The 12,183-nt window shown below is 41.2% G+C and overlaps 1 protein-coding gene across 8 annotated transcripts in view; it reads left to right on the top strand.

Moving 5' to 3' along the window:
• Positions 1–12,183, top strand: part of EHBP1 (EH domain binding protein 1) — a 430,856-nt gene that overhangs the window by 66,228 nt on the left and 352,445 nt on the right. For all 8 annotated transcript variants that reach the window (XM_056568010.1, XM_056568005.1, XM_056568009.1 and 5 more), the window contains exon 3: positions 11,844–11,901. In XM_056568010.1, the coding sequence (XP_056423985.1) occupies positions 11,844–11,901 (58 nt within the window). The remainder of the gene's footprint in view (positions 1–11,843; positions 11,902–12,183) is intronic.

The following is a 12,183-nucleotide window of genomic DNA, read 5'->3' as shown; positions in this document are numbered from 1 at the left end:
CAAGGCTATGAAGGTGAAATTCCTCAGCGAGAAATCTAAGTGTATGTTTTGGATTCTATGACATGGAGACCACTGTGTGAACATATTCTTACACGTACTAGTATTCCCAGCAGATACAGCCCCGCTGTTGCTGATCTCATCAGTGCACTGACAGTATGTAATGGCGCAGTTGGCATCCACCGGCATGTACCAGGATTCACCGCTACCGTGCCGCAATGACTGCTCTGCTTCTATACCATCTGGTCAGGACTTCCTCCTCTGGCATCTCTCCTGCTTCCTCCTCCATGGATTCAATTCTTGGTCTTCACCATTGAGGCCATGCCCATGTACTGGCTGTAACCTAAAGGGCCAGTGTGCGCATCTCTAATGTGTCCTCCTCCTATCCCTTCCTGGAATTACACATTTAGGCTCCGCTTATTCATGAGTGCCTGAGCAATATTGTGTTTCTGCCCTAGTGAAGGTCTAATTCTCTTCATATGTCCTCCTGTATCTTCCATGAGTCTATATACCTGACATTAGATGACAGTCCATAATACAGTGGTCCCTCAAGTTACAATATTAATTGGTCCCAGGACGACCATTGTATGGTGAGACCATTGTATGTTGAGACCAGAACTCTATGGAAACTTGGTAATTCGTTCTAAAGCCCCAAAATGTCATCCAAAAATAGGAAAAACTGAGAATTAAAGAAAAATAAGTAGAAAATGTATATAGATAAAGCAAATCCTTACATATAAAAGTAAGATATATCTGCTAAGAGCTGTAAATCACTGTGTATTTCAGTGTTTTCCAAGCAGGGAGCCTCCAGCTGTTGCAAAACTACAACTCCCAGCATGCCCGGACAGCCAAAGGCTGTCCGGGCATGCTGGGAGTTGTAGTTTTGCAACAGCTGGGGGCACCCTGCTTGGGAAACACTGGTCTATGTAGAGGACAGGAGCTTCTTCGGGGTCCTGTACAGTATCCGCAGTGTCCTAAAAAAGTAACATGGAGTCGCCCTCACCTGGTGTCCAAAGGAGCAGGTAACCCTGGTACAGTTAAAGTGTACAGAACATGTAATACTTCCCTGTACTGTAGGGGGGCGCTACCAGACATCAGTCAGTGCATACGCTTCAGTAATAGAGGTGTTTTATCAGTAAATTGCCCATCCCGATTGGTCAGTTCTTCCGGCCATTGACATGTTTCACAGATCTAGACTGTCCGTAGCATTGTATGTTGAGTCTGGTTTCAACTTACAATGGTCCAGAAAAGACCATTGTATGTTGAAACTATTGTATGTTGAGGCCATTGTAAGTTGAGGGATCACTGTACCTTATACATAGTTGCTGTTTTCTCCACCTCCATAGAAGACCACTTTGTGATGCAATTTTGAATGGTCTTTTCACAGAGGTCTCATTTAAAGGGGGACTCCACTGGCCAGCGTGGAACTAAATGTTGTGAATGTTGTTTTTGTGATGCAGGGGTTGGCCACGCCCTCTTGTGATGTCACAGCCACACACCCTGAATGCAAGTCCATGGGAGGGGGCGTAACAGTCGTCACACCCCCTCCAAAAGACTTGCCACGTGACATCACAAGGGGGTGTGGCCGACCCCTGCAGCGCGAAAACAGTGTTCAGAACATTTAGTTCCACGTTGGCCAGTGGAGTACCCCTTTAAGGCCTGATGCCATGATGGTGGCGCTGACAGCACTTTATATAATACATATGGATAGTGAATTGTGTGGGTCAGTGGCAGACAACTAACATGGGACCAGCACGGAATTCCTAAATTACAGTTTCCCTTATTTTTTAGGTTTAGCCCTATTAAAAGTCAATGTCGTGGAAACCCCCTGTAAATTTTCTTTTCTTCAGTGTTATTTATGTAGTAAAACATGGAAAAGTCCAATGGGGGGGAATACTGTTTATAGGCCCTGTAGATATTCAGTTTTATGTTTTAAAAAAACAAAAACCATAAGAATGTGTTTAACAAGAATTCCTTTCACCAGAATCTCACAATAGTGTTTCTGTTATTTTAAGTTATGATCTTCACAGAAAAAGGAGGATTATTTTTCTTAGAATTCCCTGACTAATGCCAGAGATCATGTACTTTATTGAAGGATGGGGGTTGGCCACTTTATCTTAAAAATGATCTTAAAAATGAGCATGAAAGGGCAATATGGTTAACTACTATGTGTAGATATTATAAATATAGTTCTATACTAACTGACCACTAGTACCAGGTTGGACCTCCTTTTACCTTCAGAACGGCCTTCATTCTGCAGAGCACGTGGACACTACATCCAAAATGTGATCTATTGGATTGTGATCTGGTGACTGGAGGCCAATGGAGAACAGCGACCTCATTGTCATGTATGAGATGATGTATCCTGCTGGAAGTAGCCATCAGAAGATGGGTCCACTGTGGTCATAAAGAGATGAACATGGTCACCAACAATACTCATGTAGGCTATCATATTTAAATCATGCAGAGCTGGTACTAAGGGGCCCAAACTGTCCCCTACACATAGATTTTAGATCTGACCGGACCACATTCTTCCAGTCTTCCATTGTCCAGGTTTGGGGAGCCTGTGCACAATGTATCCTCAGTTTCCTGTTAGGATTTTCTCCCATTGGGGTCTTCTGTGGCTCTAGCCCATCTGAGTCAAGTTTCAAGGTGTTTGCATTAAGAGATGGTATTCTGCATACATTGATTGTAACAAGTAATTTTACGAGTTACTGTTGCCTCTTTATCATCTTGAACCAGTCTTCCTATTCTCCTCTGACATCAAGGCATTTCCTTCCACTCCCCTGCTGCTCACTGGATATGTTTTCTTTTTGGACCATTCTCTTTAAACCCTAGAGCTAGATATGTGTGAAAATGTCAGTAGTTTAGCAGTTCCTGAAATACACAGACCGGCCCATCGGCCACCAACAACCAGGCCAGGTTCAAAGTCGCCTAAATCTCATTCTTCCCCATTCTGATGCTAATTTTGAACTTTACTAAGTTGTCTTGACCACGTCTACATGCCTAAATGCATTGAGTTGGTGCCATGTGATTGGTGATTAGCTATTTGTAAGTTAAAGGGGGTTTCAGGAGGTATATCCTGTCCTTCAGAGACATGGCAAGCTGGGGGCAGTATGGGGTTTTGTTTTTGTTTTTTAATTCTCCTTTGTTTTTTGTCGTCCCTGGATAATTTTTGATAACAGACCAGCACTCCCCTTTAAGAAATAAAAGCAGATGATCTGATTGGTTGACACGATAACAACTTCTCCTTTTGTTGTCATTCATGCAGGTCTAAATGTGTCTTGGACATTTTCTCTTTTACATTTTTCTTAACATATTTGGACCATGTTGACCTTGCAGAATTGGGATCTGTTTTTATCATTTGCTCCTTCCCCAGTAGTATTGAGCTGTCCAAATTCTGCAGCTGTATATGTGGGAAGTGCGCTGCATTCCACCTCTGGGTGACTCTACATTCCATCAGACTCCATCTCCCTTAATGCTCTCCTACTTCCCGTATGCCATAGCATTTGGAAAGCTGCGCCTGCTCTCATAAGAAAAGTAAATAAAAGTAATACAATTTGTTTCCAGTGCTGCAAAAAATATGTTGGCGACTTAAAAATAAAAAGTAAACAATACTTCCCTAAGGCTTGTGATTTTTTATTTATTGGACAAAAAAAAAAAAGAAAACTGATTCATTATAGTCAGTGTTGTTGTGTCTTTTTTTTTTGTTTGTTTTTGTCTTTTAAAGGAGTAGTCCAGTGGTGAACCCAGTGGTGAACAACTTATCCCCTATCCTAAGGATAGGAGATAAGTTTGAGATTGCGGGGGGTCCGACCGCTGGGGCCCCCTGCGATCTCCTGTACGGAGCACGAAGCGGCGGCCGACACGCCCCCTCAATATAACTCTATGGCAGAGCCGAAGCGCTGCCTTCGGCAATCTCCGGCTCTGCCATAGAGATGTATTGAGGGGGCGTGTCGGCCGCCGCTTCGTGCGGAGGTCGACACCCGCTATCTGGCCGGAGAGCCGGGGCCCCCGTACAGAGAGATCGCAGGGGGCCCCAGCAGTCGGACCCCCCGCGATCTCAACTTATCCCCTATCCTTAGGATAGGGGATACATTTTTCACCACTGGACTACCCCTTTAAGGAAAGGACTATACTCTGACATACAGCAGCATCAGTTTTTAGCATCCATTTAACATATCAATTTTTTCTGAAAAAAAGGAAAAGTTACACAAAGAGAAATACATGGTGTAAACCTAGCCTAAAACTGACGCGTTACCTTTATACTGTGGTTCAATACGATTAACTCCTTAAAGGGGTACTCTGGTGGAATTTTTTTTTTTTTTTATATCAACTGGTGCCAGAAAGTTAAACAGATTTGTAAATTACTTCTATTAAAAAAATCTTTCTAGTACTTATTAGCTGCTGAATACTACAGAGGAAATTATTTTCTTTTTGGAACACAGAGCTCTCTGCTGACATCTCTGTCCATTTTAGGAACTGTCCAGAGCAGCATATGTTTGCTATGGGGATTTTCTTCTACTCTGGACAGTTCTTAAAATGGACAGAGATGTCAGCAGAGAGAGCACTGTGGCCATGATGTCAGCAGAGAGCTCTGTGTTCCAAAAAGAAAATTTCCTCTGTAGTATTCAGCAGCTAATAAGTACTAGAAAGATTAAGATTTTTTATTAGAAGTAATTTACAAATCTGTTTAACTTTCTGACACCAGTTGATTTAAAAAAAAAAATGTTTTCCACCTAAGTACCCCTTTAATGACCTAGGTAAATAGGCCTTTATTCGTTAGGGGTAATTGATCAGACCACCCGCAGGGCGCCAAAGCTTCTCTTACCTGCTTCCAGCTGTCTGATGTAATGTCTATGTATAGCACTGAACAGGAAAAGCAATCTAATGATTGCAATAAATAGTCCCCTTTGGGGCTTAAAAAATAAATAAAAGGAATTAAAGGGGTTATTCAGGAAAAAACGTATATATATATATATATATATATATATATATATATATATATATATATATATATATGTGGTGTCCCGGTACCGTATTCTATCCGGTACCTGCGTGTGTGGGTCCCCTTAGCCAGACTCCCTAGGACGTCGGGGTCCCCATTGTCTAGTTCACCCCTGGTCACCTCTCATCCAGATAGTTATTGCACTAATAGTTCATTTAGGAAGCATGATATCAATGTCTATAAATAGTTAATTACCTGTCTATAGTGTAGCAGGACCTTCGGGTCACGTGGTCAGGTGAACTCTATGGTATTTCTAACGTTTATCTCCCATCACTCCTGTGTAACAGTGCATGACGGATGTTCGGACCAATCGGATTCGCCCCTCCCTGCCCATATAAGGGAGCGGCGGCCATTGTTCACTCTCTTGTTACCGGGCTGTCAAACGAGCAGGATCTGCGCAGCTGTCTATCGCAGTGAGCTAGGCCTGAGCCTTGCGGCAACGGCTGATATATTCAGGATCGCGAGTGTATCAATCACTAAGAACTCTGCAGGATCACCGGACCTTATCTATCCCCTAAATCCGGACGGATCTGCAATAATTACCCTAAATTCATAGACTTTAATTTCATTCAAGGTCTGCAACAATTGTCAGTCATTGAGATATATAGAGACTGTTTGCCTGAGACTGTTATTGTTCATTGGATGTACCGCAAGCATCAAAGTAAAGTTCTTCAAGTTAAAGTTCAACTACTTTGTGGATCTTCAGTCATTTTATGTATGCACCTATTGTTACTGGGAAGGGCGGTGATAGGCCGGAGGATTACCTCAGCATACTAGCCCTCAGCCTGGCGTCACGAACTATAGGGCTAACATTAACCCCTCATTTACCGAAACAATACCCGCACTACCAACACCCCCCAAGGGCTACCACATATATATCAACTGGCTCCAGAAAGTTAAACAGCTTTGTAAATTACTTCTGTTAAAAAATCTTAATCCTTTCAGTACTTATGAGCTTCTGAAGTTAAAGGGGTATTCCAGGCAAAACCTTTTATTTATATATATATATATATATATATATATATATATATATATATATATATATATATATATATCAACTGGCTACAGAAAGTTAAACAGATTTGTAAATTACTTCTATTTAAAAATCTTAATCCTTCCAATAGTTATAAGCTTCTGAAGTTTTCTGTCTAACTGCTCAATGATGATGTCACGTCCCAGGAGCTGTGCATGATGGGAGAATATCCCCATAGGAGCTGGACAGCTCCCGGGACGTGAGTCATCAGAGAGCAGTTAGACAGAAAACAACAACTCACCTTCAGAAGCTAATAACTATTGGAAGGATTAAGATTTTTTTTAATAGAAGTAATTTACAAATCTGTTTAACTTTCCGGAAGCCAGTTGATATATAAAAAACATTTTTGGCCTGGAATACCCCTTTAAGCCCTTTCCAATAAAAAAAAAAAAAACATTTCCCTCTTTCCTGATTTTACAAATAAAAGTTTGTTTAAAAAAAAAAAATTGGTATTGTTGTGTGTGGAAACGTCCAAATTATTAAAATGTAATGTTAATGGTCCCATACGGTGAACTACGTGAATGTAAGAAAAGTCTGAAGTATTTTGGTCACATCACTTCCCAGAAAAAAAAGAAAAAGACAATAATAATTTGTATGTTTTTTAAATTTAAAATGCAAATATTGATGACATTTTCTGAAAAAAAACCATTCTTTTTCTTATTATAACACTAGTATGTTTCATATATTCAAAAGTCAAAATAAAGTAAAAAAATAAATAAGTAAATGCAAAGTAAACAATAAATATAAATAAACACAATCCCCTTTTCCCGCATTATCTTTTCATACAACATTTTCAGTATAAAAATAAAAAGATTACGGCTCTCAGAAAATGGCGACGTACGAACATGATTTTTTCTTATCAACAAAAGTTTTTATAGTACAAATATGATAAACTATAAAATAAAGTACCGTACATAAATGAGGTATTGCCATAATTGTACCGACCTGCAGAATCAAATTATCATGTCATTTATACCGCACGCTGAACACCAAACAAAAAGGAATAATCTTGCTAAAATTACAGCTTTTTTGTTAATCCCGCCTAACCAAAAATTTTAATAAAATGTGATCAAAATGTCGGATGTATTCCAAAATAGTATCATTGAAAACTGAAACTTGTCCCGCAAAAAACAAGCCCTCACCCAGCTTCATAGGTGAAAAAATAAAAACGTTACAGACCTCAGAATAGGGTGACACAAAAAAAAAAAAATAATAATGGCAGAGGCCTGTGTGTGCGTCATGGAGCGCTCTAGGGCCACATATGGGACATTCCTAAATACATCAGGATTAGGGGAATACATTTTTGAGTTGCATTTCTCCATCAGCACCCGCTGTCTTACAGAAAAAAGATTTCGCAAAATAATATATCTGCAAGAAAAATTTAATTTTTTAATTCCACTTCCACTTTGCTTTCATTTACAGGAAACACTTAAAGGGTTAAAAACTTCCCAAATGTCATTTTGATTACTTTGAGGGGGGCAGTTTTTATAACAGGGTGATTTATGGGGGTATCTAACATAAAGGCCCCTCAAATCTACTTCAGAACTGAACTGGTCCATAAAAAGATCTGATTTTGAAATTTTCTCTAAAATTTTGAAACTTGCTACCAAACTTCTAAGCCCCATAACGTCCTAATAAAGTAAAAGGACATTTTATAAATTATGCCAACATAAAGTAGACTTATCGTAAAAGTGAATTAATAACTAATTTATAGGGAATTCCAAAAAATTTTACATTTTTCACAGAATTTAGGCGTTTTTTCATACAAAAATGCAGAATCTATGGATCAAAATTAAGTACAATGGCCCAGATTTATCAAACTGTGTGAGAGAAAAAGTGGAGGGATTTTTCCACAGCAACCAATCACAGCTCAGCTAATGAGCTCTGGTAAAGTGAAAGCTGAGCTGTGATTGGCTGCTATGGAAAAATCCCTCCACTTTTCCTCTCACACAGTTTGAAAAATCTGGGCCAATATGTCACGAAAAAAACAGAATCACTTTGATAATTTAACGTGCCCCAAAGTTATTACAACATAAAGAGTGGGACAGGTCAGATTTGAAAAATGAGCCTTCTCCTTTTAGGGGTACTCCCCTGGAAAACCTTTTTTTTTAATTTTTTTTTTTTAATTAACGGGCACCAGAAAGTTAAACAGATTTGTAAATTACTTCTATTTAAAAATCTTAATCCTTCCAGTGCTTATCAGCTGCTGTATGTTCCAGAGTAGGTTCTTTTCTTTTTGAATTTCCTTTCTGTCTGATCACAGTGCCCTCTGCTGACACCTCTGTCCATTTTAGGAACTGTCTGGAGCAGGATAGGTTTCCTATGGGGATTTTCTTCTTCTACTCTGGACAGTTCCTAAAATGGACAGAGGTGTCAGCAGAGAGCACTGTGGTCAGACTGGAAAGAAATTCAAAAAGAAATGAACTTCCTCTGGAACATATAGCAGCTGATAAGTACTGGACGGGTTAAGATTTGTAAACAGAAGTCATTTACAAATCTGTTTAACTCTCTGGCACCAGTTCATAAATAAATAAATAAAAGTTTTCCAGTGGAGTACCCCTTTAAATTCATAATTGTCGGATACACATCCCCTTTGCACAGGGTGATGGGCAATCAATAACAATGATTTAAACGGACGCACAAAACTAACAAGCATGTCCACCGATACTGCCAGTTTTTTCTAATGTGTATGGGAGCCTTAAATTGTCTTTGGAGGAAACTGTACTAGGAATTGTGCCAAACACAACTTAGATCAGTGTTTGCCTCCAGCTGTTGCAAAACTACCAAGGATGTAAATTTACGTCCTGGTGCAGCGGTACTTGTCCCGGTGCACCATGACATATATTTACGTCCTATACATAACCGCGAGCATCGGAGCGATGCTTGGATCATGCGAGGCTGGTCCCGGCTGCTGATCGAAGCCAGGGACCCTCCGGTAATGGCCGACATCCGCGATCATGCGGATGTCTGCCATTAACCCCTCAGATGCTGTGATCAATACAGATCACGGCATCTGCGGCAGTGCGGTCAGAAATATGGATGATCGGATCGCCCACAGCGCTGTCGTGGCAATCCGGTCATTCAGAAGGGCGCTTGGATTTCCCCTCACCGGCCATCTCCACGGGTCTTCTGCTCTGGTCTGAGATCGAGCAGACCAAAGCAGATAATGACCGATAATACTGATCAGTGTTATGCCCTATGCATAGCACTGAACAGTATTAGCAATCAAAGGATTGCTATAAATAGTCCCCTATGAGGACTATTAAAGTATAAAAGTAAAAAAATATTTGAAAAATCCCCTCCCCCATAAAGTGTAAAAAAAAAATTAAAATAAATTAACACACATATTTGGTATCGCCACGTGCGTAAATGTCGGAACTATTAAAATGTTATTGATCCCATCAATAACATATTTTAATAGTTCGGACCTTTACACACGTGGCGATACCAAATATGTGTGTTTATTTATACGGTGAACGGCGTGAACGTAGAGAAAAAAACGCAAAATTGCCGCTTTTTTTGTCACATTTTATAAAAAAAATAGTTTTTATTAAAGTTTTATATACACAAATGTGGTATCTATAAAAAGTACAGATCATGGAGCAAATGAGCCCTCATACCACTGCTTTTACGGAAAAATGAAAAAGTTATAGGTTGTCAAAATAGAAGGATTTTAAGAATACTAATTTGGTAAAAAAGTTTGCGTTTTTTATTTTTATTTTTTTTAAGCGCAACAATAATAAAGTATGTAATCATGGGTAACATTTTAATCGTATTGACCCACAAAATAAAGAACACGTCATTTTTACCGTAAATTGTACGGCGTGAAAACGAAACTTTGCAAAACTGCGGTTTTCTTTAAAATTTTTCCCACACAAATAGCATTTTTTTTGGTTGCGCCATACATTTTATGGTAAAATGAGTAATGTCATTACGCAGAAAAAACAAGCCCTCATACTGGTCTGCGGATGGAAATATAAGAGAGTTACGATTTTTAGAAGACGAGGAGGAAAAAACAAAAATGCAAAAATAAAATTTGGCCTGGTCCTTAAAGGGGTACTCCGGCACTTAGACATCTTATCCCCTATCCAAGAGATAGGGGATAAGATGCCTGATCGCGGGGGTCCCGCTGCTGGGGACCCCCGTGATCTTGCATGCCGCACCCCGTTTATAATCAGTCCCCAGAGCGTGTTCGCTCCGAGTCTGATTACTGTCGATCACGGGGCCGGATCGTTGGGACATCAAGGCTCCACCCCGTGTGACATCACGCTCCGCCCCCTCAATGCAAGCCTATGGGAGGGGGCGTGACAGCTGTCACGCCCCCTCCCATAGGCTTGCATTGAGGGGCGGAGTGTGATGTCACGTGGAGGCGTGACGTCACACGCCGCCGGCCCTGTGGTCGCCGGTAATCAGACCCGGAGCGAACACGCTCCGGGGACTGATTATAAACGGGGTGCGGCATGCAAGATCACGGGGGTCCCCAGCAGCGGGACCCCCGCGATCAGGCATCTTATCCCCTATCCTTTGGATAGGGGATAAGATGTCTAAGCGCTGGAGTACCCCTTTAAGGTCAAAATGGGCTTGGTCCTTAAGGGGTTAAGGCGAAATTTGTCATGAGCCTCCGCCCCGCATCGCCAGTCATCCAACAGGGAGCTAAGTTCACTCTGTGCACCTTATGTCTGGGGATAAGATGTCTAGAGGCGGAGTACCCCTTTAGAGAGTCCCAAGCTAGTGTTTGGTGTCTTACAGGCCATGCAGTGCTCCACTGGGAAAAAGTTATGCAAAACTCCAGAAGCTTACTGGTGCCACCTATTGGAGGTAGAGTCCCTGAACGTCAATGCTTGACCTCTAGTGTCCATTCTCACCATAGAATATCAAATGGCGAAATTCCATGCACGCATTTCGTGTGCAGAAAGTGCTGGCTTAATTTGTTGAAGATGGGACCGTTCGGACATTCATTGAATGCAAAGCATTTCCGAATGGATTCCACCGAAAGAAAGAACATGTTCGGAATTTTAATTTGTGCACAGTTCAGCAGAATCCCATTGAAAACGATAGGAGGCTGATGCACCTGACTTAAAGGGGTACTTCACTGCCCTAGCGTTCGGACATTTTCTTCCAAACGATGCGTGCGGGCTGTGGGGGTCGTAATGTCATAGCCACGCCCCCTCGTGACATCACACCACGCCCATCAATGCAAGTCTATGGTAGAGGGCGGCTGCCATGGACTTGCATTGAGGGGGCGTGGCTATGACGTCACAACTCCCGAAGCCGGCACCCAGTGTTCAGAACAAAGTGTTTAGAATGCTAGGGCAATGGAATACCCCTTTAAATTCCGTTGTTTGAATGTGGCCTAAGAGTCCAGAACGATTACTGGGGAATAACAATCCAGAATCTCCTCTTTGTTTTGCAAAGAGACTTTTGTCGTAAGACTGAGGGTGTAATGTTTTTCTTCCTGTGGAGTATTCAAAACTGGTATGCTGGACGATTTGGCCATGTAATGCTCCACCAGGTAAATAATTTGCAAGTACAGAAGTTGCGCCCGCCATCATGAGTTGTTGGTGCATCATCGTGGTACCAGTATATCCCAGTGCTCTGTGGGCCTTGTACCTTCATAGCATCCAGTTAAGTGCATGTGAGCGGCGATGCATATATTGTACTGTGTGTATCTGTATATTAAAGCTTCTTTACCAAAAGTCAGATATAGATTAATATTTTTCATGAGTTTGTCTTAATATCTGTAAAGCATTTGGTCTGGGAGGATCTACCACACGAGTAACATGTATGCTTTCTTTGTTTCCTTAGGCAGCCAGACAAATTGGTTGTGGTGTGGACGAGAAGGAGTCGAAGGAAATCATCCAAGGTGAGAAGATCTTATTATAATGAAAAGACAAAAAAAAAAAAGCTATACTGTCCTATATGTAAGAGAGGGGACCTGTTCCTATACTGTCCATACATAGGAGAGCCGACCTGTCCTCATACTATACTGTCCTTACATAGGAGAGCCGACCTGTCCTCATACTATACTGTCATTACATAGGAGAGAGGACCTGTCCTCATACTATACTGTCCTTACATAGGAGAGCGGACCTGTCCTCATAATATACTGTCCTTACATAGGAGAGCGGACCTGTCCTCATAATAT

This window comes from Hyla sarda, chromosome 3, assembly GCF_029499605.1.
Source record: "Hyla sarda isolate aHylSar1 chromosome 3, aHylSar1.hap1, whole genome shotgun sequence".
NCBI classification, from domain to species: Eukaryota; Metazoa; Chordata; class Amphibia; order Anura; family Hylidae; genus Hyla; species Hyla sarda.
This window is presented reverse-complemented; position numbering and strand designations above follow the sequence as displayed.